The sequence below is a fragment of the Phragmites australis genome, chromosome 9, assembly GCF_958298935.1.
Source record: "Phragmites australis chromosome 9, lpPhrAust1.1, whole genome shotgun sequence".
Classification (NCBI taxonomy): domain Eukaryota; kingdom Viridiplantae; phylum Streptophyta; class Magnoliopsida; order Poales; family Poaceae; genus Phragmites; species Phragmites australis.
This window is the reverse complement of record NC_084929.1, coordinates 30,751,306-30,778,315: the sequence shown is the minus strand read 5'-3', so window position 1 is coordinate 30,778,315 and position 27,010 is coordinate 30,751,306. Positions and strand designations below refer to the sequence as shown.

The 27,010-nt window shown below is 42.3% G+C and overlaps 3 protein-coding genes across 10 annotated transcripts; 2 read left to right on the top strand and 1 right to left on the bottom strand.

Moving 5' to 3' along the window:
• The first annotated feature begins 933 nt into the window (after positions 1-933).
• LOC133929110 (histone H3-like centromeric protein CENH3) lies at positions 934-4,638 on the top strand. 4 transcript variants are annotated; one of them, XM_062375726.1, is made up of 7 exons: positions 934-1,153; positions 1,269-1,294; positions 1,365-1,407; positions 1,840-1,964; positions 2,060-2,137; positions 3,590-3,665; positions 4,347-4,638. In XM_062375726.1, exons 1-7 carry the CDS (start codon positions 1,054-1,056, stop codon positions 4,394-4,396), a joined length of 498 nt encoding a protein of 165 aa, XP_062231710.1. In that variant the 5' UTR covers positions 934-1,053; the 3' UTR covers positions 4,397-4,638. The 4 variants fall into 4 exon arrangements, with proteins under 4 accessions (XP_062231710.1, XP_062231707.1, XP_062231709.1 ...); XM_062375723.1 differs by having other exon boundaries at positions 1,840-1,976; XM_062375725.1 differs by having other exon boundaries at positions 1,837-1,964.
• A 7,033-nt stretch (positions 4,639-11,671) lies between these two features.
• On the bottom strand, positions 11,672-14,506 carry LOC133929109 (ABSCISIC ACID-INSENSITIVE 5-like protein 2). Of its 5 annotated transcripts, none has more exons than XM_062375718.1 (5): positions 14,276-14,506; positions 13,096-14,082; positions 12,822-12,893; positions 12,047-12,157; positions 11,672-11,918 (listed from the first exon to the last, which is right to left on the bottom strand). In XM_062375718.1, the coding sequence occupies exons 2-4, from the start codon at positions 13,921-13,923 to the stop codon at positions 12,077-12,079; spliced, it is 981 nt and encodes a 326-aa protein (XP_062231702.1). In that variant the 5' UTR covers positions 13,924-14,082; positions 14,276-14,506; the 3' UTR covers positions 11,672-11,918; positions 12,047-12,076. The 5 variants fall into 5 exon arrangements, with proteins under 5 accessions (XP_062231702.1, XP_062231704.1, XP_062231705.1 ...); XM_062375720.1 differs by having other exon boundaries at positions 12,047-12,090; positions 14,276-14,505; XM_062375721.1 differs by lacking the exon at positions 12,047-12,157 and having other exon boundaries at positions 13,096-13,220; positions 13,287-14,082; positions 14,276-14,505.
• A 6,548-nt stretch (positions 14,507-21,054) lies between these two features.
• Positions 21,055-24,906, top strand: LOC133929108 (ADP-ribosylation factor 2). The gene is made up of 7 exons (XM_062375716.1): positions 21,055-21,215; positions 21,708-21,868; positions 22,817-22,887; positions 23,227-23,346; positions 23,735-23,853; positions 24,172-24,253; positions 24,607-24,906. Exons 2-7 carry the CDS (start codon positions 21,721-21,723, stop codon positions 24,610-24,612), a joined length of 546 nt encoding a protein of 181 aa, XP_062231700.1. The 5' UTR covers positions 21,055-21,215; positions 21,708-21,720; the 3' UTR covers positions 24,613-24,906.
• Positions 24,907-27,010: the final 2,104 nt, after the last annotated feature.

Genomic DNA, 27,010 nt, shown 5'->3' with positions numbered 1-27,010 from the left:
GCTCACTGAAACAGAGGAACACTTGAAGTTATTGAAGGAACACTTGGCCGTAGCACAAAACCACATGAAACTCTAAGTTGATCAAGTCGGGACTAAGTGTGAGTTTCATGTGAATGACCAGGTATTATTGAAGTTGCAATCATATGCTCAATCATCAGTGCTGAATCGTCCATTCCCTAAATTGACATTCAAATATTACGGACTATATTGGGCGTTGCAGCGGATTGGTGTTGTTGCCTACATATTAGAATTGCATAAAGGGAGTTTAATCCACCTGGTGTTCCACGGCTCCCAGCTTAAGCCTTTTACTCCTGATTTCACTCTAGTCTTCACTGAATTACCAAAAGTGGTTGATTTGAATGGAGACGGCATTGAGCCAAAAGCCATTTTGGAACGCAGACTAGTGAAGAAAGGGAACATGGTGACCCCATAGGTATTGATCAAATGGACAACTATACCAGCTGAAGCCACGATGTGGAAAGACTTCTACATGGTTCAGTGCAGGTTTCCTCATACGATTGCTTGGGGACAAGCAATGTCTCAAGAGGAGTGAGATACCAAGAGATGGGACCTGACGAGTGAGCTAAAGTTTTGCTATGAGGAGAATCTGGCGTGTGGAGCCCTGAGGGTGCGTGGGTGACCTGAAGATTATAACCGGACGTTATAACTATTCATGGCACGAAAAAGTAATAAAAAGTTTTCCTGTCCCATCTTCTTGTTCCTCGAGTCTTCCCTCTCCCATCGCACGCCGAACGAAGAGAAAAACATAAAAAGTAAAGGGCTAATCAGAGAAAACGTACTCCCCATCATCTCCCACTGCCAGCCGGGCCCACGCCCCAACGTGCGGCACGCCCAAGCTACCGTTGCTCGCACAGGTCACACGCCGGTTACGGCGCGATGACATAATTGTGAATACGTAAGACCACAGGGGCCTACCCGCAAAACAGCCAAAGCCCTTCCGTTTCGTCGTCCTCCAGCCCTGAAGAATCCCACCACCCGCCGCGCCCGGGAGTTCGAATCAAACCACCGCGAGGGGCCGCCGCCGCCGCCGTGATGGCTCGCACGAAGCACCCGGCCGTGAGGACGGCAAATGAGCATCCCAAGAAGAAGCTCCAGTTCGAGCGCTCCCCGCGCCCGAGGGCGCCGCCGACAGGTAAGCCCCCGCCCTGCGCTCCCCCCCCCCCCCACCGGCCCAGCGAGCAGACGCCGCCGCCGCCGCCGCTCTCCGCCTGTGGTGCTAAGCACGTTTCGTATTCCTTCTTTTGCAGGTGGAGAGAGTACATGGGGGACACCGGTGAGTGCGTGCGGGCGCGGATTGCTTTTAGTCTTCCTTACTTGCTTGTAACCTGTTTGATGGAATGCAGGGGAGGAGGGGTGCGCGGACCGGGGAAGCGGCGGCGGCTGTAGGTGGGAGTCTCTCTGTCTTTGTTGGGCTTGGGAATTTCCGGCGCGTGGTTAGCGGATTTCTAGGGGGGTTTTTTTGGAGGTTGGGTTGGGGGTGTTCCTGCGAGATAGCTGAGAAGTTGAGCACGCATGGTGCATCATTTTAGCTGTGCCTTTTAGTTCGGTGTAGTTTCTCCAATCTTTTCTGCTGCCGTTGCCTTAGAAACTAGAAATGTTGTCCAGGGAGTGACTTTTATGCTTCTCCCAGTGTTCTTCTTTGCAACATGGGGTTTGATTGGAAGATTTTTTTAGTTTTTGGTGCAATATGTGTCTTTGGTAGCAAGATGATGGCTAATGTGCCAGTGTGCCATATGGGTGTCTCAGTTTTGTAGTTTCTATCTTGTTTGTTGTTCGAACAGTATGTTATTCACTTCACATGTTTTCTTGGAGAAGCAGGGACGCTAGGGCGGCAGCCGAGGAAGCCACATCGGTGGCAGCCAGGCACGGTAGCCCTTCGGGAGATCAGGAGGTATCAGAAATCCACCGAGCTGCTGATCCCCTTTGCGCCCTTCGTCCGTCTGGTGATGCAGCATGTACCTATGGCTTTTCCTCTCCATTAAAAAGGTCTGGAATGCGGATTGTCTGATGGAAGCTTTTGCTTCTGATAAATTTGCAGGTGAAGGAGATCACTGACTTCTACTCAAAGGGGCATGTGACACGCTGGACTCCTGAAGCCCTCCTTGCGTTGCAAGAGGTAAATGCAAAAACCAGTGTTACCGGGACACGAGTGCAACTGTTGGTGTCCGACTTGGGTGCAGGTGTCCAATTCGGCAAACACTAGAAAATTGGGTTCGGTGATCCATCTAATATATTAATTTTTAAAATTTATAAAAGTCAAAAATACGTATTAAATTATAAATTTTCTGGGAAACCATTTGCTATAGTGTCACATTCCTCGTTAGTTCATATGTGACCAATCCACAAGAAGATGCATCACACGTTTAAAAAGAAAAGAAAAAAGAAAAGAAAAGGGAAGAAAGGAAGAGATGGGCTATTGCCTATTGGGCTGGCCCATCTAGCCCACCTACTACCACCTCCCAAGCCCCGATTCCACTCCTCATGTACGCAAACCGCTGTCGCCGCTCTTTCCCCTTTGCTGCTTCTCTTCTTCCACAATGCAAAGCCACCACCACTGCTGGTGATGAGTCCATGTCTGGTGTGTGTTGGTGCGGAAAAAAAAAATTTCGGCCTCGCGAGTCCCGGTAATACTGGCAAAAACATGTCATGTGTATTAAACCTAATGGCTTGATCTGAGAACTTGAATGTGCATTAATTCCAGACCTGGAAACTTTCAAATCTTCTATTGATAAATTTGTTATCATAAAGTCATTTCTCCTTATTGGTCTGTTATTACTTTGAATTTCAGATAGCAACATTTGTGAGCGATGTTGCAAAAAGGGAAATAATTGTTTTCAGTGTAGATTCCATTTTTTTTGCCTGAGCTAGCCTGCTTGCTATTGGTGTTTTGTCAGATTGATGACTAAAATGTGATTATTTAAATGCTGAAACTTGTCGTATGTATTATAGCTTGATCAGAGAACTTGACTGTTCATTTATTCAATACCTTGAAAACTCTGAAATCTTGTATACATAAATTCTTCGTCGTTAAGTTTTTTTCCTAATTGGTCTGGTTAATTCAGAGTTCTAGATCACCGTATTTATGAGCGATGATGTAAGAAAGGGATGAATTTTCTTCATTATAGATTCCATTTTTTTTGTCTGAGATTGCCAGCTTAGTGTGCCTCATGCCCTTGCTTGTTTTGGTCTAGGGTAGACTTAGTGTATTGCAACAAGATCACGTCACACTTAACTAACTATTTAAACATGATTGTTATTGTAACGTAGGAAGAGGAAATCTGTTGTGAGCAAAAAAAAATTAATACCTTCCTATGATGGTTTATGAGTCGAAATAGCAAATGATTATATTATTGAGTAAAGCACAAATGCACTGCAACCATTCTAGTTCGCTTTGTTTTTATTCATGATTACTTGCTTTAGCCGCCTCATGCCAGAAGTACCCATCTTATGCATAACAGGCAAAAGGAGTTAATGTCTTCGTTATAGGTTATACTTTTAAATCATGGATTCATGGTCATGTGTATGTGCATTTTTTGAATTCTCAGATTGTTTTTCTCCCCGCATACAGGCAGCAGAGTACCACTTGGTAGAACTTTTCGAAGTGGCAACTCTGTGTTCCATCCGTGCCAAACGTGGTACTCTCAGTAAGTTTTCATTGAATGAACATGTTTCCCTTTGCATTTAACACCAAACGGAGATGTGTGTAAAAACATCTCAATTACATTTTTTTAGTGATTCTACTTATATTTAGATTTATTTGAAGTGGCAAAATTGCTAATGATTAGATATAATAGTATTTAGCTGATTTGTGCAAAGTGTTCTCAATTTCCAATAGGCTATTTTGGCTTGATTCTCAACAAACAGCTATTAATAATTATGGCTTAGAGTGGACCAGAATCTGCTAATACTGAATATTTAGTTCACCTTTGTATAAGTACTGATGTTGGCTAAGATGTCCATAAAATCAAGGATCTAGGTTTAATTTATGTGTTTATTTCTGACCTCAATAATAGGAAATGTTGTATCGAATATTTGAATTGGGTTATTTTGAGATGAAAGTGTGCTGTTTTTAATCTCCTTTAAAGCTTTGCCGCATCTAGAAGTCGTTATGTTTTTTTGTGTGATTTTTACCACAACACATAGATGGTTGAGTACAGAAAAATACTTTATCTATCTCCTAAATAACATAAACAGGCTTAACTACTTGAAATGAAGTAAAAAAAAGTATACTTGCTGTTAAGCCTGCTCTCGTTCTCATAACATTAAAAAAATCTCTTCTCTCTCTCTCTCTCTCTCTCTCTCTCTCTCTCTCTCTGTTGGTGCAGTGAAAAAGGACATAGAACTTGCAAGGCGAATCGGGGGAAGGCGTTGGTAAATCATAGATGTATTTGTGAATCTTGCTGCCTGATGTCCAACATGAAATCTGTATCGTTGGCTGTAACTTCTGAGAATGCAGTGTAGATATATCTTCATTCAGGGAACAACTTACCTTCTGTCTGATTTGCTAGACGGCATTCGGTAGATTTTAGGACTCAATTGTGATGCAAGTTAACATGTTGCAAGCTGTTAGACAGCAGCGTCGTTGAATGTCGCATGGTTCTGAATTTGTTTCAGTAAGTTTATCTTTCTATTCTTCTGCATGAACACCCATGTGTTACTGGGTCGATCTGTTAACCTGTACATACGGATGCAAGTTTTATACTTTTTGGGCCATGGGGTTGATCCAAAACTAAAAAATAAATTAATGATTCACTCTCACTTAATTAAGTTAAAGAGAAAAAATAAATTAAGTGGTGATTCGGAACTACCCATTAGATATCCACTTGTATTCCTACCTGTACACCGTTATAGTTTACCCTTTCTTGAAATTTATAATGTAAGTCAACATGGATTACAAAAGGTTGACCTAAAATTGTTGCGAACTTATCATATCAATCGCTTTGATTTCTCTAGGGGTGCTATTCCATCATTAACTGTGATTTTTCACCTTATTTTAGTTCATTTTGTTTGTTTGCACTTCTCCCGAGCTTCTGGCCCTTGAAAGTCAGAAGCCTAAATGAACATTCGAAAGCCCATGTTAAGTTAGAAGCCAAAAGCAGGGGGTGGGCGACTTCTTCAGCTTTCACGGGATGAGCTTATGAGAGTCCCCCTAGGGTTTGCACAAAATTATCCGTCGTTGCTGCTCCTTAAATAGCTCGCACCTCCTCATTTTCTTCTCCATTCGACCATCCTTCAACCAGGATCCCTCCTGCACCTCAACTCCGAGGGCAACTAGGGTTTTGGCCCATCGGTCGACGCTGTTGGTGGCCGCATTGTCATTCTCCACATTATGGAGCTCCCTCATGTTGCACCCTCCTTCCTCTGTATCGTGGAGCTTCCCCACCTGACCACAGACCCTAATCCCGGTTGTTATGTTTTCTGATTTAGATGCTATTGGACACTAGACATTGTATGTTTAGCTAGTTTGTGCAAAGTACAATTTGGCGGTAGGTAGTCTATACTACTTTTGTCCATCGTCGGACATGAAATAATTGTACACTACTTCTTCACCTGCAAAACTCAATAAAAACAAAGTGAATACGAAGGTACTCGCAAGATTTAATCCATATTAGGTACATATAATAATTTAACTCTAAGGATCACGCATTTAGGAATGCGTAGCAAGGAATCGACTTCAAAGTTAAATGAATTTATACGCAAAAGCATTTTATCGACTCAAGAGTGTGAGTATCTATGTAGCAAAAATGGTCATATTAGATCATGATTGTGATTTTAGTGATTAATAATAACATAGTCATTGAGATTAATATATTTGTCAAGAATATATGTTACTAGGTCTAATAGATGCAATACATCAAGAAGCCACCGCAGCCGGGACAAAGTTTGATTGAATTGGAGAAGTTTCAAGAAGACTTTTCTCACTGGATAGTCCGATGCAGAGAAGTTTGCACTCACCGGAGCATTATGTTTAGTGGCTCTTAGCCTCACCGGATAGTCCGGTGCTCAGCAAGGTGTAGCGTCAGAGCTTTATCTACAGAGAAGAGCATAACTGAAAAAGCCACCAGATAGTCCGGTGTTGATGAAGAAGTTGCTCACCAAAGTATTTTGGCTCGAGATAGAAGAAGTTAAACTCACTGGAAAGTCCGGTGATCAGCGGAAGAAATACACCGGAGCAATTCTTGCAGAGAAGGTTACAAGTGTTGAAGATCGAAGAATAACAAACCGGAAGGTTCGATGATGGGAAGTGAGTGCACCGGGGGCTTCACTGGAGCATTTCTTGCAGAGGTGATTCCAAGTGTCTAAGAACGAAGATAAACTGACCGGATAGTCTGGTGTCAAGAGGAAATGCACCGGAGGCTTACACCGGAGTGTTTTGCACAAATAAAAAGTGATGCGATCTGGCTCAGAATAACTCACTGGATAGTCCGGTGATGGAGATGAAGTATACACCGGAGTGTCCGGTGTTTAGGATGACTTTGAGTGAAAAGTCTAACGGTTAGTTTATGAAGATGTACTCACCGGATGATCTGGTGTTAGTACTACTATTTTCACCGGATCATCTGGTGTTAACAGCTTTTCTGGGCCATTAGGTTAACAGTTGTGTGCGAGTTTGAGCTATAAAGACCCCTCAACTCAGTCATTTGAAGGTGTGATATACTGCTGGAGTCTAGAGAGACACAGAGACACGCGTACGGAGACGCGGAGACCCTACCTTGGTGGCTCAAGCTCCAAAGTGATCACGACGGCAAGTGACTGGAAGAGAGGCTAGTTGTGAGACCTTGTCTTAGTGGCTTGGTGGCTCATTCAGCTTAAGGTGTTACCTTGGTAGCTTGGTGACTCAAGAGTCATGACCGGGTACCGACCGAGAGCATATCCTTAGTCAAACCAAGTATATCGCACTTCTCGGGGCTCTCACAAGAACTCCAAGAGCTCAAAAAAAAAACTCCAATCAACTAAGACTGGCTAAGTGTTGCCAACCATCAAGAGTAATAAATCAATAGTTTCACTTGACCAAGATCAAACTTAAACTACAGCTAGATGCACATTTGTTACTCTCAAAGCACTAATGATGTCTTTAATCTTTCAATTAGAGACTTTGCAAATCACTTAAGTGCTCTGTCTTATTTTTTGATGACACATAGTGTATAGTCTCTTCTGGGTTGTAAGAGATCAAAATGAGACCGAGTGAGTGAGTATTTATAGGCTAGATGTCCAAATCTAGCCATTGCCCAACTATCTCATTTTTCTATGAACATCGGAAGATCCGACGTGCACTTGCTCATACACCCCGGAACATTTGGAGTGTACCTTTTCAACCACTCCCGAATGCCAGCTGTCAATTAGCCGTTAAGCTTGTTAAACACTCCAGCGAAGCATCCGGGCACGCGTTGGACCATCTGGCGTGTAGAACCACGAAATCAAGACTTTGAAATTCTTTTCTACAAGAAATACTCCGGTGTACACGCCGAACCATCCTACGTGCATAATCTTCAAACACCTCGCTGAATTCCTCTCTGCAATAAATGCTCTAGCGTAGCCTTCTTTACACGCTGAAACATCCGGCGCGAACTTTAAGTTTTTTTTGCTACATCACCACACAAAAATACTTTGTTATTAATAAGTCTTAGATTGCCGAATCATTTGGTGTATTTAAGATCTTTTTGCCTTGATACAAGAAATACTCCGATATGTTCATCTCTGGTAACGCCGAACCATCCGATGTACTGAAAAATGTATTAGTTTATCCAATTTAAGCAATATTGAGCTCTAACTTCTAAACATCTTAACATGGACTTCTTTAAGCTACCTAGTGCTATAAATTCACAAGTGTGCATCCAACCTTGTTTAGGCTCAACTAGGTCAAACTACAACTCTTAGCTCCCTTTTATAATACGATCAAAAGACTAAGAAAAGAGATCTAAATTACTCTAAGTGTCATTCATTTCCTTGTGACACTTAGAACTAAAATATTTTTAATCTTGATGCATATATCCTTTGATCATCCATTATATCTACTTAGGAACTAAGAAACGCACTCATCATTGTGAACTAAAATTTTGATACACTTCAATATACATGTTAGTCACAATGATACGGTTCTCTCTAGGTTTGGTGAAGGGGAGTGAGTGAAGGAGTGGATGAACGAGAGAGAGCGAGTGAGAGTTGATCAATAGCTTTAAGTGGTGCCTCTGTGCTCTGGCGGTCAGACCGCATAGAGTCCCGATCAGACCACAGGCAGAGCTCATATGCTGGAAGCCTTTATTCTTTTCCCCGTTTCTTTCTTTCCTTTTTCTTCTCCTTCCTAAATGACTTTGAGGTCTTCCTAATTATTTCTAACCACATTCCACGCATATATATATATATATATATATATATATATATATATATATATATATATATATATATATATATATATATATATATAATGAAAACGCGTATTGACCGATTACGTAATATTTTTTAAACATGTTTAAATACTTAAAATAAAACCAATAATATGAATCATGATGTCATGATGCGTATGCATGCTTAATGACTAGATTAGGGTTTTGAGGTGTGACACTAATCAAAGGTGTATTTGGTGAATCATGCAGTAGATTGATGTCTTTCTACTGTCACTCTGAATCGGGTTTATTTAGGGTGTGTTTGGCAACAAGAAACATTTCAGATTCTGATCAGAATCAGTAGAATTCCTGTCAAACGATGTATTTGGCAAGCAATTTGAATCCAAAATAAGAGTATAGTTTCTCTTTTTACACTGCAAGGGAGAGACATGCAAGAGGTAGTTTCTCCCGATCTTGAATCACTTCCTTCTCATTTACAACTGTTATCATCTTTTAAGAATCAGAATTTATCCAACTAGTTAAATAATTGCACAAATTAATTCTAATTTACTAGATAAATATTTATAGAAAGAAAATGAAACCAAAACATACCAGATAATCCAGAATCCTAACAAACGAGCCTCTAATTTGGTAAGTGTCGTTTCAGGCTATCAGATATTAACCCGTCAAAGAGAAAGCAAGAGGAAAGACGAACTAGAATTCCACTACCTGCATCACACTCAAGTTACATAAAAAAAAAGAGAAGAAAAAATGCCAGGCTGATTTCATCACATCACAGAAGCCTCGATGACTTCTGGAGTAACTTGCAAGCAGTCAAAACTCCACAGTAAAGATAAAAAGGGCCAGGAAAAGAAGTCTATCTAGAAACCTCTGGAATGAATGCTGGACTGAACCTCCTACTACTCTCGCTAATTCTGCTTCGGATTCGACTTGCTCGCCGTCTGCTTCTTCAGGCTTGCGCCGATGTCACGATGCTCCCCTGCTGCTGCTCCAGGAGCAGCAGCAGCAGCAGCATTCAGCAGCTGTGCGCTCGGCGATCTTGCGATCGCATTCTGCAGCAGCTTTCTTGGCTGGAACCGGAAGCTCCCTCTTGATGCCGTGCCACCACGATCTGCTGCTGCTCTTGGCATGCAGACCAGGCAATGCACAAGCATCAGGGCGCAGAGGAATGGGGCACAGGTGGTGGTAGATCCCATGGCCGGGATGCGTGTTCCAGGCGAGGCAAGCCACTAGTGCTGCTACAAACTACTGCCAGGTGATGGCCGTGAGTAGGCTAGGAACTTATCAGTGACCAGGATCGCAGGCAGCACTGTGGCTGAGATGAGCTGCGAGCTGGAGTCGTACGGTCTCTATCGACAACCAGCCTGTGCTGCTTGTCTTTGAGAGCGTGGTGCGCGTCACATGGGATCAAAAGACCTCGTCCTGACGCGGCTGCTCTTCTTGAATGATTCTTCTCGGCAAGCAGAAACTTTTTTATTGCAGAATTTGTTAGCCCAGAAATTTCCTGGGCGGAAAAGGTGCGTGAGCCGTGAGGGAGCTCTTCCCTGTCCTCCTGTCCTGATGATGGATGACAGGAGAGGGAAGGGCCACGAAATCCGGCCACGAGCTTGGCTTCCGACGGAATGGAGCAGTACTTGTGCCTCAACCCAATCATTGGCTCCTCGTGCATCCAATGGCGCTCTCGCTCGAGTACATCTCGCGAGACGCGCACGGATGCTTTACGCCGGCGCCCGCACTTAGCTGTTCAGTTGCCAGCGGCGTGCACCGCGCCACCAACGGCAGCATTTCAGGGGTTCGGCGGCCTTCACGCCCGCCTCCCTCGAACGCCGGCCGGCCAGGTCCAGCCGCCTTGCCGACGCGATGATCCTAGCGCACTGCTATATATCACCGCGCTGCAGGAGACCAAGTGAGCGGGCGAGAATCTAGCGCACCCACCCGTTCACGCCTCTTATTCATTGTTAATTATCTCATTTACTCTCTATATTTTTGCACCTAATACTCTAGCATAAATCTTAACGTAAATGAATGATCGGGATAGACAGTGTATGAATAGTACATTGTGGAACTTTCACTTTCCGGTTTGGTGTGTAGTCATGGTAGGAGCACTAAGAAAGTAATGGTTTATGGTAGGCTATTTCTAGTCGCTTTCAGCCGTTGCCGTCAGCATCTTCCACACCGATCAGGCCAAACAAACAAGCCATTCGATAATAGGGTGGTGTGGGGGGAGGGTGATTGGGAAGGATAACACGAGCCACGAGTCCATCAATGATAATCAGGTTAGGATGGAAGCCGCATCACCACCAAGGCAACCAGAGCTTGACGTAAACTTCGGCACTGCAGTGATGAGTGATATCATGAATGTCGGTATGTCACCGGTGACACGCTGACACGATCAAGCTTGGGTCACGAGTGTTCATCCACTGCATGAATCCAGCGTTTTTTTCTTCGTGACAATGACAGGAGCTCTATCTTTCACTTAAGAAAGAGGTGTGCGTCTGAGTTCAAACCTAGATGGGCAAGGTGAATGAGAAGGTATACCTCCTTGTATTTGGATCGTGAGGAAATATTTCTTCACGTGTCACAGTGGCTTCAAAGTTGTTCTATCATTGTACCTTCCGAAGGAAAAGAAAAGGAACCGGTGGACAACCACGGAGCTCGGTGGCAATACTCCCGAATGGAGCCAAGTCGATAGGGGTTCAAGCTCTCGTCCCGCACCCCTCCGTTCTCCAACGAAGACCACAGGAAGCGCTGTTAAAAAAAAACCCGATCCAATTCATCCCCTCGGCTTGTCACTCCTCTCAACTCGAAAACCAGTGATCATTGTCTCTCAACTCTTAAAACCGGACTTGTTAGGGAAAAATCAGACTCGGCTCTCAACTCTTAAAACCGGAGTTGTTAGGGAAAAATCAGACTCGGCGACGAGTTCATGGTTGAATTGGAGTTGTTTGGTTGACCGTGCCAAGTGTACAGTTTTCCTCTCTGCCCTGAATCCAGACGGTGATTAGAGAGGAAAGCGCCGCGAAATCCAGTGAGGAGCTCGCGAGGTTGGCGCACCGGCATGCATCGGACCTACGTCGTGTTGCTGGTCTGTCAGCCCAATCATTGGCTCGTGCGTCCAATGGCGCCTGGAACTGGAAGCAGATCTCGACGCCGTGTTCATACCCCTATGTGAGGAATTACGATGCAGATGAATTGCACGAGTACACAGATTCATACGCCTGTCGACCAATCTTATCTGAAATTGAGGACATGTTCATCAGGTCAATCTCAATGGCTCGCTATACCAAAGAAAAACACCAGCAACAGGCATGGGAATAATTTCATGTATAAGGAAGATCTCATAGCTTAAATATGTGCCTAGCAGATTTACATACCGACGAAAGCCTCGGAAACGATAAGCTGGAACATGCTAAGGGCTGCTACTGATCTACATACACTGATGTACAAAAATTACTATGGACATTGCCACCATCAAAAGATGGCTGAAGCTGTTCTCCTGAGTTGATACTTGGATTCGGGAGTAGGTGTGGAGCTCAGTATCTCATCCAACTCCTGAAAACAATGCGAAAATGGACCCATAAAAAAGAGAGACCTTATAAAGGACGTGGGCGTGCATATAATGTAATATAAGATGTGTTAATCTAGGTAGCATTGCACAGAAGTATGGAGCTATTGTTTACCCAATCTCAAGAACATGAGCAGCATGTAGCTCAATTACTTCGTGCTGCCAAAAATTGATGCATCACCACAAGAGTAAGGAGCATTGCAAATTGCAATCTTATTGTGGTAGGCTAAAAAAGAAACGGACTGTAAGGTCATAGCATTATGAAATAACAAATCTGACCACGTGTGAAATCAGTACGGAGATGATTTGAACAAAGTTTCTCAAGAAAACACATGTATTCAATGCTCAGCAACAGCTCCATTTTTTACTTTTGAAAATTTATTATGAAACCACAGATATTGTCTATAAAGTTGTACAACACTATGGTGTCATACCGTACCACTTGTGAACCTCAAGCAAGAATAGATTCCTTTCTCCCCCTTCACATAGCCTCCAATCAACGATTTAAGATTCAAAAACCAACAATGGGAACACCATAAGTGTGAATGTGTGATGTTGTAGAACAAAAAAAAAAGCTGCTTTACTTCAAAGTGATTCTTCACCAAGAATGGGAGGTTTGATGGTGATCTACATATCTCCAAAGCATCTTAATTGTGTGGAACTATATGATATAACCATTGAGCCCAGTAGAAATTGACAAAAAAAAAGAGAAAATGGATAATTGGCTAATGACAAACAGGAATACTTTGACAATCTGAATAATGACAGTTCTGCAACAACCTAGAGTTCACTATCAAGACATACTGAAATGCTTTAGTTGAATAGCTCCCAAAAAACAGACAATGGGAAAGATAACAATATTGAGTCTATGACACGGGAGATGAAAGTACCTTCTGTTTCTTTAGCCTATCGTTCTCCTCTTCTAGACGAGATACCTTGTTTTCAAGCTCATTAGTGTAAGCCTGCCAAGAGCAATGCACAATCATGAAATCAATGACCATACAAAGAAGGAAAAAGGAAATTCCAATGGTCTAGCAGCTTTGATATCAAAATCCATAGATTCAAATTTTCATGAGGCCTTCATGTTGCAGGACAACAGAAATTATAACAAAGCAACAATGTTCAATATGGAAACAAGAAATAAACAGGACAAAAGAACTATACCTGCTTTCTTGCTCTTGATCGTGCAGCTGATTCCCTATTTTTTATCATCCTCTTCTGCCTTCTTTCGATCACCTTATCCACCACCTCCCCTGAGGCACCACGCTTGCGCCCAGGTGTTTGAGGGTCTGAAAGTGCACCGAGTATTGGTGAAGTAATCTGGTCATCGGAGTAAATTGAATCCAAAATAGCACCTGTAGCAACAGACAATGGCTGGGGGGGCAAATGACTAGCCAAGTATGGACCCGCCAAACTTGGCTGCTGGGGCTCCAAAGCTTGCTGCTGATACTGCTGCAACCACTGTGCTCCAGGGTTCAAACTGGAAGTAACAGCTGCAACAACACTGCTCCTAACTGTATCCATATTGCTTGGCAAATCATCCGAATCCTTCATTTCCGTAACAACCCCAGCTTTGACCAGGAAGTCCTCAAGTGTCATCTCCCCAAGCGTCGGCTGCCTCTCCTGCTTCCGCTGACCACTCTCCTTGGCACTGATCGCTGGTCCATCCTGGATGCCCTTCCACACCTCATCAACAGTCTTCTTGCTCAGCTGCGGAGGCATCGTGATGCTCCCCTGTCGCTGCAAGCCCGAGGTCAGCTCAGGCTTACCTGTGAAGGCGTAATCGGGGTCTACACCATCAGGAAACACGCTCTTCAGGAGCTCATCGAAGTTCATACTAAGCAAGGGCTCTCCCAAATGGCTCTGCACCTCATTGAGGGTAAGGTTGTATAGAGATCCTTGTCTTGCCAAGCCCTGCACCTGCCCGTGCTGCGCTGAACCGCCGTCGCCGCCCCAGCCACCTCCAGTCTGTGATGCCATTGCCTGAATCATGAACAGGCACTCAGTGGCAGCCTTAGCGTGGGCATGGGGGCACAGCTGAACCCCCAATTTCTTTCGGAAAATAGACTGCACCCGCACCTTGATTCACAACTCCTGCGGCGTCAACTGAGATCGATCTTGTGCGCGCTGAAGAAGAAGAGCCTAATCGAACTGAACAAGAACCATGAACGGATGGAATGATGGATCAGATTACCACTAGACCATGCAGAAAAGGAAGTCCATTGCTAACTGGATGGAGAGAATTAAAGATTTTGATTTGGTTGCTGAAAGCAGTTGAAAAATCTCCTAGAACAAAACTCACTCTAAGAAAGGAAACAAATCCAATCAAGCTAGGGTTCCTCACCGACGGAAGATATTAATCCCGAGTCCAGATGGATCTCAACCCCACGCCGATCCAACAGCGGTAGGTGAGGGTGGGGGCGGGTACGCGACGACCACGAGGGAAGAGAGCTCCTCTGGGGTCGCTGCACGGAAGGGTACGACGGCGCCGGCGCCGGCGCTGGCGCTGGCGAAGAAGAGGAATGGCGTGACCTTGTGAACGCTGGTTTGATGCCAAGTGCCGGGCCTGATTTTGGCCCGCCTTCGCCCTTCTGGCCCGACATGCTTAGGCCGGAAGCCTGAATAAATTAATATTTTTAGTATTTTCTACAATATTTATTAAGTTTATTCATATTCAAGGTGCTCATGAAACATGAATGAATCTATAAACTACACTTGCATAAGGGATTATCTATTTACAGGATGACTTACTTTCTTAAGAACATAAACAAACCACTTATTTCCATACAAATCCTATTGAAAAAAGCATTCAACTAAAAAAAATCAGGTGACTCATTATAAGCAAATATTTTTGAGTGATATTGGTAGGTTGGGTTAGGTCAAACCCAAAATTCAACATATTTAAGGTGATTCTAGTCCGATTCATTTCGATACATATTTCTTCTCTTTGATTGCTCCAATCAAATTACAATAATGCTTAGAGCCATATGTCCTTGCATTGCATTCTGCCTGGTCGTCTTCCGCCATGTGTTACCCATCCATTTTTCTCTCTCTTGAGACTCTCCCCTCCAGCGAGCCCAACTAAATGAACTCCCATCAGCACCGTGTTGATGCTTTTATGCGCACAATATTACTACTGCAAACGCATGGATCATTTGTAGCTTTTCACCCTGAGTATTCTAAAGCTATCGTATCCACAAAGATAAGAAAGTAGACAAAATACAAGTAACTACTTTACGCTAACAAATCAGCTCTACTCATGAATGTAATTGTATAAGAGAATGGCGGATGGTTGTAACGGTTGAGTAGATACAACATAAAAAATAGATCTATAAGCCTCAACTAGACATCCATTAAGCTTTATCTCAGTAGCTAGTAGTTGTGGTTCTTAGATAAAAGATATTATTGTATGATATATAAGAAGCATCTTTAAATCTATTATTTTTCTCGATTATCACCTACTAAGTCATCGAAGACTCCCCTAGTTTCCTATCACATCATAGGGTAATTAAATTCTCTCGCTTTTTAGTGAATATAACCTAAGCAGATATAATCGCCACTAGAAAACGCTAGATAACTCCCAAAAGTCAATAAGGCATGTAGGAATCTAGGATCCACCAGAGACATTTTAACCATGTTAAGCTTAGCTAAGACTAGCAAGGTACCTATTTCGGTAATACCTTAACTGTCATAGTTATTTCGACTTATAGATTCAATCATTATGATTACATCAACTATCTAATCATCTAGTCACAAATTAGATGAAGAATAAAGCATACTCATGAAAATCAAGATCGAGAGAAAACAAGATCACTGACTCAAGATACAAGCAAATAACACTTCATTGAAGTAATAGATACAATCACCATCGTAGCACACCTTGATGGTGGCAGGTCCAACTCTAAATCTCTATCTAGTTAGACTAGATCACCTAGACTAGCCTAAATTAGCATAGACATCTAAAACTAAAGTGGGACGAGTTTCACCGAGATTAGCTCTAGACTTGATACCTTCTATGCTTAGAACATTGTCGGTGTAATAGGTAAGGGTGTGCCCCATCGGGTGGACCCCACACTGCCAAATGTCAACCAGCGGTTGATATCCTCGAGACCATGGCTTCACCCTGTGACCAGGGAAGGGCTCAGTCGAAATATGCTACGCTCAACTAGTGCATAATCATCATAAATAAGTGTGAAAGTTACAATCTTGGGTGACCAAAATTATTCAATTCTAGCAAAATATATGCAAGAAAACTCTAGTAGAAAATCCTGAAAAACATTGTTCAGCGGAGTCTCCGGATTGACCCAGATACTCCGGGTTCAGAGCTGATTGTACAGTATCCGGAGTTTCCGGGTTAAATCCGGAACCTCCGAGTTCAATAGAGTATCGAAGATTAGTTTCTGATAATGTGTCCGTAAATTGATTGGGTACCTTCGAGTGCAGGGATTAATCACGAGACGAGACAATTGATGTATACAAGTCAGGACCTCCGATTGGAGTAATATCCTACGTCCTGTGGGGGTGTTGCTGCCGTATATTGATGATCTTGAGTACAAGCAATTAGGCTAAATCTATTACAGAGAGTATATCAGATTTGATCTAACCTAAGGCTAAAGTCACCGAGTATCTTCTCTGCTAGGGTCTTGATGCTTGCCTCGAGTTTTCTCTCTCTTCTTGTGTTTCATCCCCCTCTTTCTCCTCCTCAGTCTTTTCGCCTTATATAGGGGTGAGGTACTGACTCCTATCCAGCCGTGGTCGATAGGGAGTTATCTTCTTTGACGTCCAAGTAGATAAATCTGTTTTGAGTACTAATCGTATCGAGTTAGGTAACCAACAGAAATCTTCTTGATATGTACTTCCTTGATTCCGGGTGTACCAGGTACCGCTGATTCGGTTCCGTGATATCTAAAGCTTCTTAATACATGTTGTACATACCCTGTTCGTATATGATATATTCTTTATGCACATATACCCTATAGTTAGATATTGGACAGTAACCCCCTAACTCTACTCAGAAGGAAAGGTTTTCATAAGTGACCACTCGAGTACCGTTAAGTTTAAGCTTAGTCGAGTAAAGTGGATCAGTCTCATAGTTGAAAGAATTGAGCATAGGCGGGTCCTTCCTCGAGTATCGAGTGGAAGCTCAGTCGGGTTGAGCACCCTACGGCTAACTGCACTCGAGATTTGAAGGAAAAGGCTAAAGAACTCAACTGATCAATACCCGACTCCGAGTAGAGTTAAAAATCTTTTAAATTTTGAAACGACGGGTGTAGGCGTATTTAATGCGAGCAGAAGGGCATGCAAAGATTCACACGTCGTCATCATACCGCTTTTCACACCAGTCGAAGCATGGTAAAAACGGGCATGGTTGTTGAAGAAATGATAAATTTTCCCTTTCCGAAGCGGAAACTTCTTCCGTGTCATACCTTGAGAGAGGGCCTATTTATCTGAGTAGAAGGCTCTATCGTCCTACTCTCGTGACATCCATTGCAACCCTGCCCTTTGATCTCGTCTCCAAAGCTTTTCGGCATCATCTACTTTTGCTCAAGGATTTTTGTCGCCCTCTCTGAGTTCTTATGGCCAAGAATCCCGATTCGGCTGCTCTACCATTGGGAGTACTAGATATCATCTCCAACAAGGTGCTACACCCGGAGGATTTCGCTTTCTTCTGCTGTGTCTACACTTCTTGGCGTGAAGTGCACAGGGTGACAAAGTTTGCGCCATGGATCATGAAAGGACCATTTGTGCACAACGATGGCTTGGTCAGGGTGCATCGTCTGGGGAGCGAAGCAATTTTTGATCTTCGTTTATGAGGTTTAGTCGGTGACAGTTGGGAGATAGTCGGGGCCTCAAGCGGGCTCTTGATCGTCATCGAGCGAGAGCGCCAGATCAAGGGCAGAGTAATCAACCCAGTGACAGGATGGTTCTTCGACCTTTCGCCACTCTATTATGATGCATTTTGGGTAAGCCTGGAGGGATGTGTGGTGCGAAAGGACGGGAGACTATTCGACATCTTTTGCCTAAGGATGCCATGTTTTCATCTTCATATGAAAAAGGGTGTGCGTGTGTTTCCTGTCGATGGTCCACTGCGCTGGTTCCAAGTCTCCAGTAGCAAATTCTGGTGGCACATTGCTGATTTTCTAGATGAGATTGCTTCAGGGGATCCATCTAGAGTCATTGCGGCATTGGAGAAGTCGATGCCGGAGTTCGAACTCTGGCAGCCTGATCTGGGGGGGGGGGGGCACTCGACTTATCTTGGGCAAGACTCGATTGTTTTTCTTGAAATATTAGGGTGACCAAATTGATGATACTGCTGAACACAATGCTCATACACTAGTTTCCATTCATGCTTTTAATGATGACATTTGGGAGCCTCACGACTGAAAAGTTATCCCTTGGATGAAGGACAAACCAATTCTGTTGGGCTTGACTTCTGAGGTTGTCCCTCCAGTACCAGGGATTACCAACCTTGGTCGAACTCTAGGCTTCCGTCGGACAAGTCCATCTTACGACCGAGATGAATACTCAGTGCTCGAGATTTTGCACCATGACGCTGTTTCCAGGACGGTCAAATCCCTTGAAGGGAATTTTAAATGGCATTCTTGTAGGTGGATATCTCCTAAGCTTTTCCCTTAAATATGTAATAGGCTTCTTTTTGTCTGATAATTGTACTGGAGGCATTGCTGATATTTTGCCTGTCTAGTATGCTACCACTACTATTTCCTTATCTATGAAATAGAGTTTAGCACGAATAGATGTAAAATCGATTAGAGAGTGCTATCGTTATTCTCAAGATTGATTAATAGTATATCTGTGATACCTGAAATCATAGCTAGACAAGTCATTAAGTGCGGTTGAATCTATGCTAAGGTATGGCCTACATCTAGCTCTAAATCCCTCAATGCAGGGGCTAAGAGCACAAAAAAACCCTACGAAAGTGCACTCAATCATCTACTTTCTTAATATCAATCTCCACAACACTGTCAGGTGACCTCTTCAAGACCTCAGCTTTCCAACTGTACAGCATTTGGAAATTCTCTTCCCAACTTCCATATACCTCTTGAAGAGCTCTCTCTCTTCCCTTCCAGACTGTGTCATATGCAATTGTGACTTTGTGATCATCCTGTAATTTGGTCTGCAACTCTGGCACCTATGTTGGGAGTCTTCCTAAGGATAGACATAGATATGTTAGCAATCTAGGCCTGAGATGGTGTTATAGTGTCTGTCATGCTGCTTGATGTACAATCATGCTATTCATTTAAAACTGTGACATGTAGTGTCATATGCACAAAAAAATTGAAATAGCGCCACATAAATATGAAAAAAGTACTATAAATGTTAGTTAGCAAGTTAGTACCATTATGGTTTTGTTACCAGATTGCCTGTGCCCAACTACGCTCCAATTACATCCTTCACCTTTACAATAACCTGTAAATCTCTCTTTATCAGATTTCTCAATGCCAAGTTTAAATTCCCCATTTATTGCAAACTACCTCACAGCCAGCCTAAATTTTTTCATGTTAGGGAACATACTGCCAAGATCCAACCTAGGGTTCTCCTTATCATAGCATATCAACCTCTCATCTGGTATGCCATCATCAACAGGGATGGATGCACCTTCAGTATCATTCCCATGAGAGAATCTAGTAGAACTTGGTTCATGTGTCCTTTTTTGTGCATCAGCCTTTTCAATCTTCTTTGTCCTTCCATCCTCATCTCTCAAGTCCAAAAGCACATACATCTGATCCTCACTCATAATTTCTATCCTCCCATTGTCATCTTGGGTTTCATGGATCTGTAGGTTATCCCAATCAATAATTGGTGCTATTGGTTGTTCTGTACGTACAAGTGAAGCTGCTTGTGAATTTGACCCATACTCAAGTATCAGTGGTGCCTCTGTAGTACTACCCAATATGGTCACACTAGACTGACTCTCAACGTATAGATCTATACTAAATAAAACCTCTGGATGATGCCTATCGAAATGATTCCAAAAATTAAACAAAAAAACGAATTAGGGTACATCTATAATTAGGTCCTCCTCAAAAACTAATGTCAAATCAAAGAATCATTACTACAAGCAAGGAAGAAAATATTTACCCTGCAGGGCCATCCTTCGGGTTCGGGTGATTCATGCCTTGATAAGACTATAAGATGACCCTGTGACCTAAAAGTAAAAAATTATTCAGAAGACATACGACTTGTGCATCGACAATCCACAATTTATCAACAATGTTAGACAAAACAAACTATGCATAAATGACATTGATCTTAATATTTTCTATTACAAACATGAATCGGCAGTGTCAAGCAATTTAATAGAGCAGAACAAATCCATAGGTCACTTTGAACACATTATACTACTATTTTGTTTCTCCAAAATGAAAGGCACAGTAGATAAATCTTTGCAACTTAAACTTTATACTACTATTTTTGTGCCTGCATATTATCGATTAGTAAGCCAACTACCTATACAAAACCTTTCGTGCTTTAATTTACTAATTCAGTCTTCTTTAAATCATAATATTTCATGTTTAAAACTAGATTTCTCACTATTGGCCACCAGCACACCGCACCATGACTTAATTTATAAAAACATCAATTTTAGCTTGTATCTTCCAGAGAGCAGGGCAGGCGCTAGGCTGCGGGGGCAAGGGCGACATGGTTGGAGGGGTAGGCGGTGACGGGAAGAAGGGGCCGACAGGGAGGGAGGGACATGCCAACGGGGAGGGGCGGGGGTGTCAGGGAGGGGCAGGGGCGGTGGGTCGGAGAGGATGAAAATGAGCAGAGAGTGTCAATCTAAATTCGATTCAGCTCAGCGTGAGATTGAGCATAGACAATTATATCCTTTTACTTGATCTGAGAGAGAAAAGAAAAGAAAATTAGATTACAATGGGATAATGGCAAGCTAATCAAGGATACAACATTGAGAGTGATAAATAAACAATATCAATATTAAAGATGATAAATAAACGAAACCGCTTCTTAACTGTGGTAAAAAAAAAATGAATTTCCTCGTACTCCACTACCTTGCATTGCTGTGGCCCTACTTATCGGCAGGCCCCAGCTGCGCTCCTCAAACTCTCTGGCCCCACCTGCCCGTGACCCAGGCGCTCCTCCTCATATAGAGCCCCCTCCCGTGCGCCTGCTAGGCCTCTCTCTCCGCCTCCCCCATTTCTCTTCCCCTGCGATCCGATCTCTCTCGCGAGGAAGGCTTGCCCGACGCCAGGGGAGCAGGGAAGAGAAGGGATCACCGACCACCAGGGCGAGGCCTCGCGATCTCGGTAACCACCACTCCCACCCATTGGATCTCAGTCAAACCTCCTCGATCTGGCTGATCTCACGCTCGACGGGATCCCGCTCCCAATCCGATTCGTCTGATCGGTCGATTCACAGTGCTTTTGCGGGCCGCGGCAATCGGCTTGATCTGTCGGGTTTAGCGGATCGGAAGGGCTCGATCACTTCGTTTTTGTTAGTAGGGTTCGATCGATTTGGCGGAATTTATTCGAGGAATCTGTGCGTCTGTGACCGGTTCCGCTCGATTTTTAGCTTGGTTCGCACGCGGGTGTCCTCGCATATGGCGAGGTTTTCCTCGCTAGCGGCCCACGAATCTGATCCGATGCCACGGTTCACGTGCGCCGTTGCCATAGATCTGTGTGGTTGTAGCATCGGATCCCGTAGATCTAGCTGCGATGACTTTGCTTCTGGTGGTTTTATTTTTTCATAGAGATTGTGGATCTGTGGCGTTGAAGCTTTCGTGTTCGTTTCGTTTTCAGCGCAGGAGCAGGGATGGGTCTCACGTTCACGAAGCTGTTCAGCCGCCTCTTCGCCAAGAAGGAGATGAGGATCCTCATGGTCGGTCTCGACGCGGCCGGTAAGACCACCATCCTCTACAAGCTCAAGCTCGGCGAGATCGTCACCACCATCCCCACCATTGGTATGCCTCCCATCCAAATCCTACTTCATGTGATACGGTATGTTTATAATGTTAACTGTTGGGAGTCTGTGAATGCATAGTCTCAATTTCGTGCTGCAATTTTGAGTCTAGGACTACGTAGGCATAAGGACTGTTGCACCTTGAGTTGCACGGCAATTGACGCCTTTATGGATTTATGTTTTGAATTCCTTTGGAAATTATGATTGTTAGTAGTAACAAAATGTTTTTGGGTCTGGGGATAAGTCGCAGCTGCCATTGGAGTTGATTCTCTTGATCATGTGAATATTAAGAGTTTGTATGCGACTTCATGCGATATGGCTTTGTGTTTCGTCTTGGCTTATGTAACTTTTAGGCTTGAAATCGTGTAAGCTGGCTTCCAAAAGGAACTTAAGCTATGCCAAACAGGTGATGATTAAATTAGTGGGGTGTCAACCTATTGTTTTCTTGCCAACTTTAATTGACATTCTGAAATTCAGCCTAGGTAGTATGTAGCCCATCAGATCACATGTCAGCGCTTTCCGAAATGATGATGCACAATTTGGACTATCTTAAGCATAAATAATCTCATGAGAACAGTCTTGTTCACCATGTTGTCATTTTGATTATTCCTAATTGAGCAAGCCATTAAAAAATGAAAACCATTTTCTAAAGTATTTTTTATTCATGGCTTGCTTGGTAACCTGTAATCCTACCAAAGACCAACTCGTGGCATACTTGCTAAGTCATGAGCGGCAAAACCTCTTCTAAAAGGTTGGTATATGGTTCATTCATACCTAATATTACGCTTTCAACAATGATATATACTCCCAAGCAAATTTTGGCGTGTGTTTAGATGCTAATTTGTGAATGTGTTCTTTTTGTGGGGATTCTGACTAACTTTGGCTTACTTCCATGATCTGACTGTCATCTACCTACATTGATCAAAACTGAATATCCTTGAAATTGCAGGTTTTAATGTCGAAACTGTTGAGTACAAGAACATTAGCTTCACCGTTTGGGATGTCGGGGGTCAGGACAAGGTAAGAAAATTTGCCTAGGGCCTTTTATTATTTTCAGTGATGATATTTTTGGAACCATACAGTTTGGTGTTGCCACTTTCCTGTTGTGTTATGACTATTTGAAATTTAACACTTGCACAATAGGGAATATTGCATGAGATTATAATCTAAAGCCTTCTCATGAGATGTGTGTTATCTTTGAAATTGTATCAACAATCCAAAATATACATGCATGTTAACTTCAATTTCCTTATTAAAAACATGCCTGTATATCATTTAAATGCTTGTAGCTTCATGATCTCATCCCTTTTAACTTGACATGTCTTTGAGGTCTTACGTTTTCTGTGTTTCTTTCAACAGATCAGGCCGCTATGGAGGCACTACTTCCAGAACACCCAGGGCCTCATTTTTGTTGTGGACAGCAACGACAGAGAGCGTGTTGTTGAGGCCAGAGATGAGCTCCACCGGATGCTGAACGAGGTACTATCAAAGTGCAATACTATTTCATTGTGATAAACTAAAAAAAGATTGCTGCAGCAATTGTTGATAATATATGGTTGCATATTTTTTTGGCCAAGATATACCATGCACTTATTAAATTTTAATATTTTGTCCATTGGTGGTGCACTGCATAAGACTCTTATCACTAAGATGCACAACCTTAGTTTCCAAGATTTTCAAATCTCCAACCAACATAATTGTCTAACACTGATGAAAGATATTTATTCCACGCCACTTCTCTTTGTTTTAGTTAAAAACTTAAAATGCTCATTCACATGATGTTCAAATATTATTTTATTGAAGAGTTTAGTTCTCACAATTCAGACATCTATTGATCTGTGACATCATGGTTGTCTTATGGTGACAGGATGAGCTCCGTGATGCTGTGCTGCTGGTGTTTGCAAACAAACAAGATCTTCCTAATGCCATGAACGCTGCTGAAATCACCGATAAGCTTGGCCTTCACTCCCTACGCCAGCGGCACTGGTATGCCCTCTATCCTGCTGAAAGTGTGCTCGCTTGCACAAATATTTTGAGGATTGAACAATGATAACATATGTACCTCCAAGTATGAATTTTATATGAAATAGTACATGGAATACTTGGCATTAGTCCTGTATCCTGTGGTGGTAATGTTACTGTTGCATACATCAAATATTCCACTGAAGCACTAAATATTCTGCTCAATTTGCAATATGCAATTGACGTATGTTAGGTCTGATTGATAATGACTCATTTTTACGGTTTGTGCATTGGACCTTGTAGCAATCCAAATTATTCACTTGCATATCTTACTCATTTCAGGTACATCCAGAGCACATGTGCTACCTCTGGTGAGGGGTTGTACGAGGGACTTGACTGGCTTTCCAACAACATTGCCAACAAGGTATGCTAGCTGTGTGACATTTTGCTTGGTTGTTTTATCAACCAAATATCTGTAGATGGACTTCATTTGAAGAACCTTGAATCTGTAAGATATCATATAAGCATTTAATGTATTAGTGCAAACAGCAAACATCCATGTACCACATATGATGCCCTAAAACTGACCTGTCCAGTTGTAGATCTAAGAATTTTATGGTAAAGTAAATGTATTTGCGTGTAATGCAGTTGGTAGGAAATGTTATGCTCGTTCATTTATGCACTTGATTTATTTGCTTTCGTTGCACACTTTGGGTAGGAATTTTAAACCCATAGTAGTTACAGAGCTAACCACTTGTGCTTAATTTCGTTCTTTAGGCTTGAAGCATCTTGGCAGGGCTTCAATCAACCAATATAAGCTGGATATTCGAGCGCATACTGCCTTTACCATACTGCTATGAACTGTAGTCATGACAGTGACATATAATGTGGGGTATTTTTGGGAGGATAATGCTCATTGGTGAACGAGCAAGCTATCAGATTGTTTTCGTGGGTATTGTTAATTGTCCGTGTTTCTGTTTGGTTTGTCCAAGGTATACGATGTCCTACTCTGTACTCTGTATCGACTTGTCTCTTGGCATAGCTTAATTGTCGCATAATTTGTTGTGTGCAGCATCATTCTCTTGAGCCTGCTGTTCCATTTCTGAGTTATTTTGGAATCATCAGAATCACTTAGTCCTTTGGTTTCGTTGGTGTAATTAACTTTGGGGCCTGTGGCTGGCTTCGAACTATCTGCTCCGGGGTAGGGTTTGAAAATACGACGGTAACCGTTATTTTGATTTGTAACGTATTTAGAAATCGAGTGGTTACAATCAAATTTAAATTTAATATTTAAAAAAAAATCAAAAATTCAATAAATTTTGATTGGTTTTTACCGACCTTAGGCGGTTTTTGGGATCCATCGAATTTGTGAACCTGCTCTGGGGCGGTTTTCCCCGGATAAATCGCATCACGGTTCGCTTTTTGAAGGCTTCAAGCACCAACAGCGTCCGACGGCCTCTTGCAATCTTAACGAACCCTGTGATCAGATCAGACAAGCGAAACAATCCTAGTACGGGGCGACGCCTATTCCGACGGCCAGCACGCAATGTAGGGAGACGAGACAACGCGGTTCAAGCCGCAGGGAACTAGCAAGATTTGTTGCCATGTCACAAGAGATAGCCAACTCCAAGGCACATGACGTGACACCTCTGTTTAGAATCGAATTGCAATATAACGTAGACAATGAATAAATGAATTCAACATTTAGTAGATGTAGGTATTTATGCATGATGAATCATTGTGTTCGTGTTTGTTTGAAAGACATACCTCCTGAACGGATGTCTATTGTCAAAAGGGCATGAGTAACCGTAGGGTATTTGTCATTTTGGTTTGTAACCCTCTTCAGTGGAAAAATAAAGAGAATAAGTTGATTATTGCCTCATTGTAAATTCATATGAGAAAATCTTGAAAGTGAAAAATCCATAAGCGAGTTTAAAGAATAATATGTATGATCTATGAATTAAATATATCTTTGATACCTCCTTTAAAAACTCTAGTAGGAAAAATATGAGATATAACATATATTCTTGTATAGATATTGCCTTACTAAAATCTTTTATGAGAAATCTTGTAAGTAAAACTCATATAAGGAAAAAGAGCATAACATGATATATGAAAATGTTAAAATTTAAGAGGAGACTCTCGTGATCTTTGTAAATTTCGAAGTTGTCGCATATCAATATCATAAATATATTGGAATGTCAGAGTTGTTAAGAACTTTGTGAATAAATCTGCGAGGTTATCATAAGATTTAGTTTGCAAGATGTTTATCTCTCTATTTTGTTGTAACTCATGAAGATAAAATAATTTATGGGTAATATGCTTAGTGATATTACTCTTTATGTAACATATTTGCATGTGAGCAATATAAGTAACATTATCTTGGTAGGTAATGATTGATGATTCAATATAACCAATATGACATGACTTTTTATGTGATCGATCGTTCTGCGAAGTCATACACATGTATGTAATGTTTCAATGATAGATGAAAGTAACCACTATAATCTGTTTTGATGTCTTCTATGAGATAACTATATCATCATAAAATCAGTCTATGATATGATATCATGAAAATCAGCTATATAGCCGGTATCTGGATATCTCACTATAGTCATATCTTGATTTTTTTAATAGAATAAATCTAGATTTTTGGTGCTATAAAAATATCTATGATTGTCCTCTTTTGACTCTCGCCTAAAAGATATAAGTAACCGTGGGGTATTGGTTACTTTGATTCGTAACAATCTCGATGCATGTACAGCTGAGCTCACTGGGCGATAAAACTCGTCGCTTCCGTTCACATCTCCGCTGGAACTTGCAGTTCCGATTTGCTTTCATGAGTCCTATCGTGCCGCGGAGCACAGAAGCAGTGGCGTCGAGTCCTGTTTGGTCTGCCTGGTCCTGCGCCTGTGACATAGTTAGGGTGTGTTTGTTTTAGGCTGTTTTTGGCTTATGCTTTTATCAGAAGTCCAAACAAACGGATTTACTGAAAAATATTTTCTGAGAAGCCAAAAGCTTGTTTATGAGAAAATAAAGTAGAAGCTGAGAGTAGCTTTTCGGAGAAGTAGTATGCTGAGAAGCTAAAAAAATTATTGTAAAATCTAACAGCTAAAATCTAAAAGCAGTTTTAAAAAAATTAAAAGCACAACTTTTCAAAGGAGATAGAAGCAGAAAAACA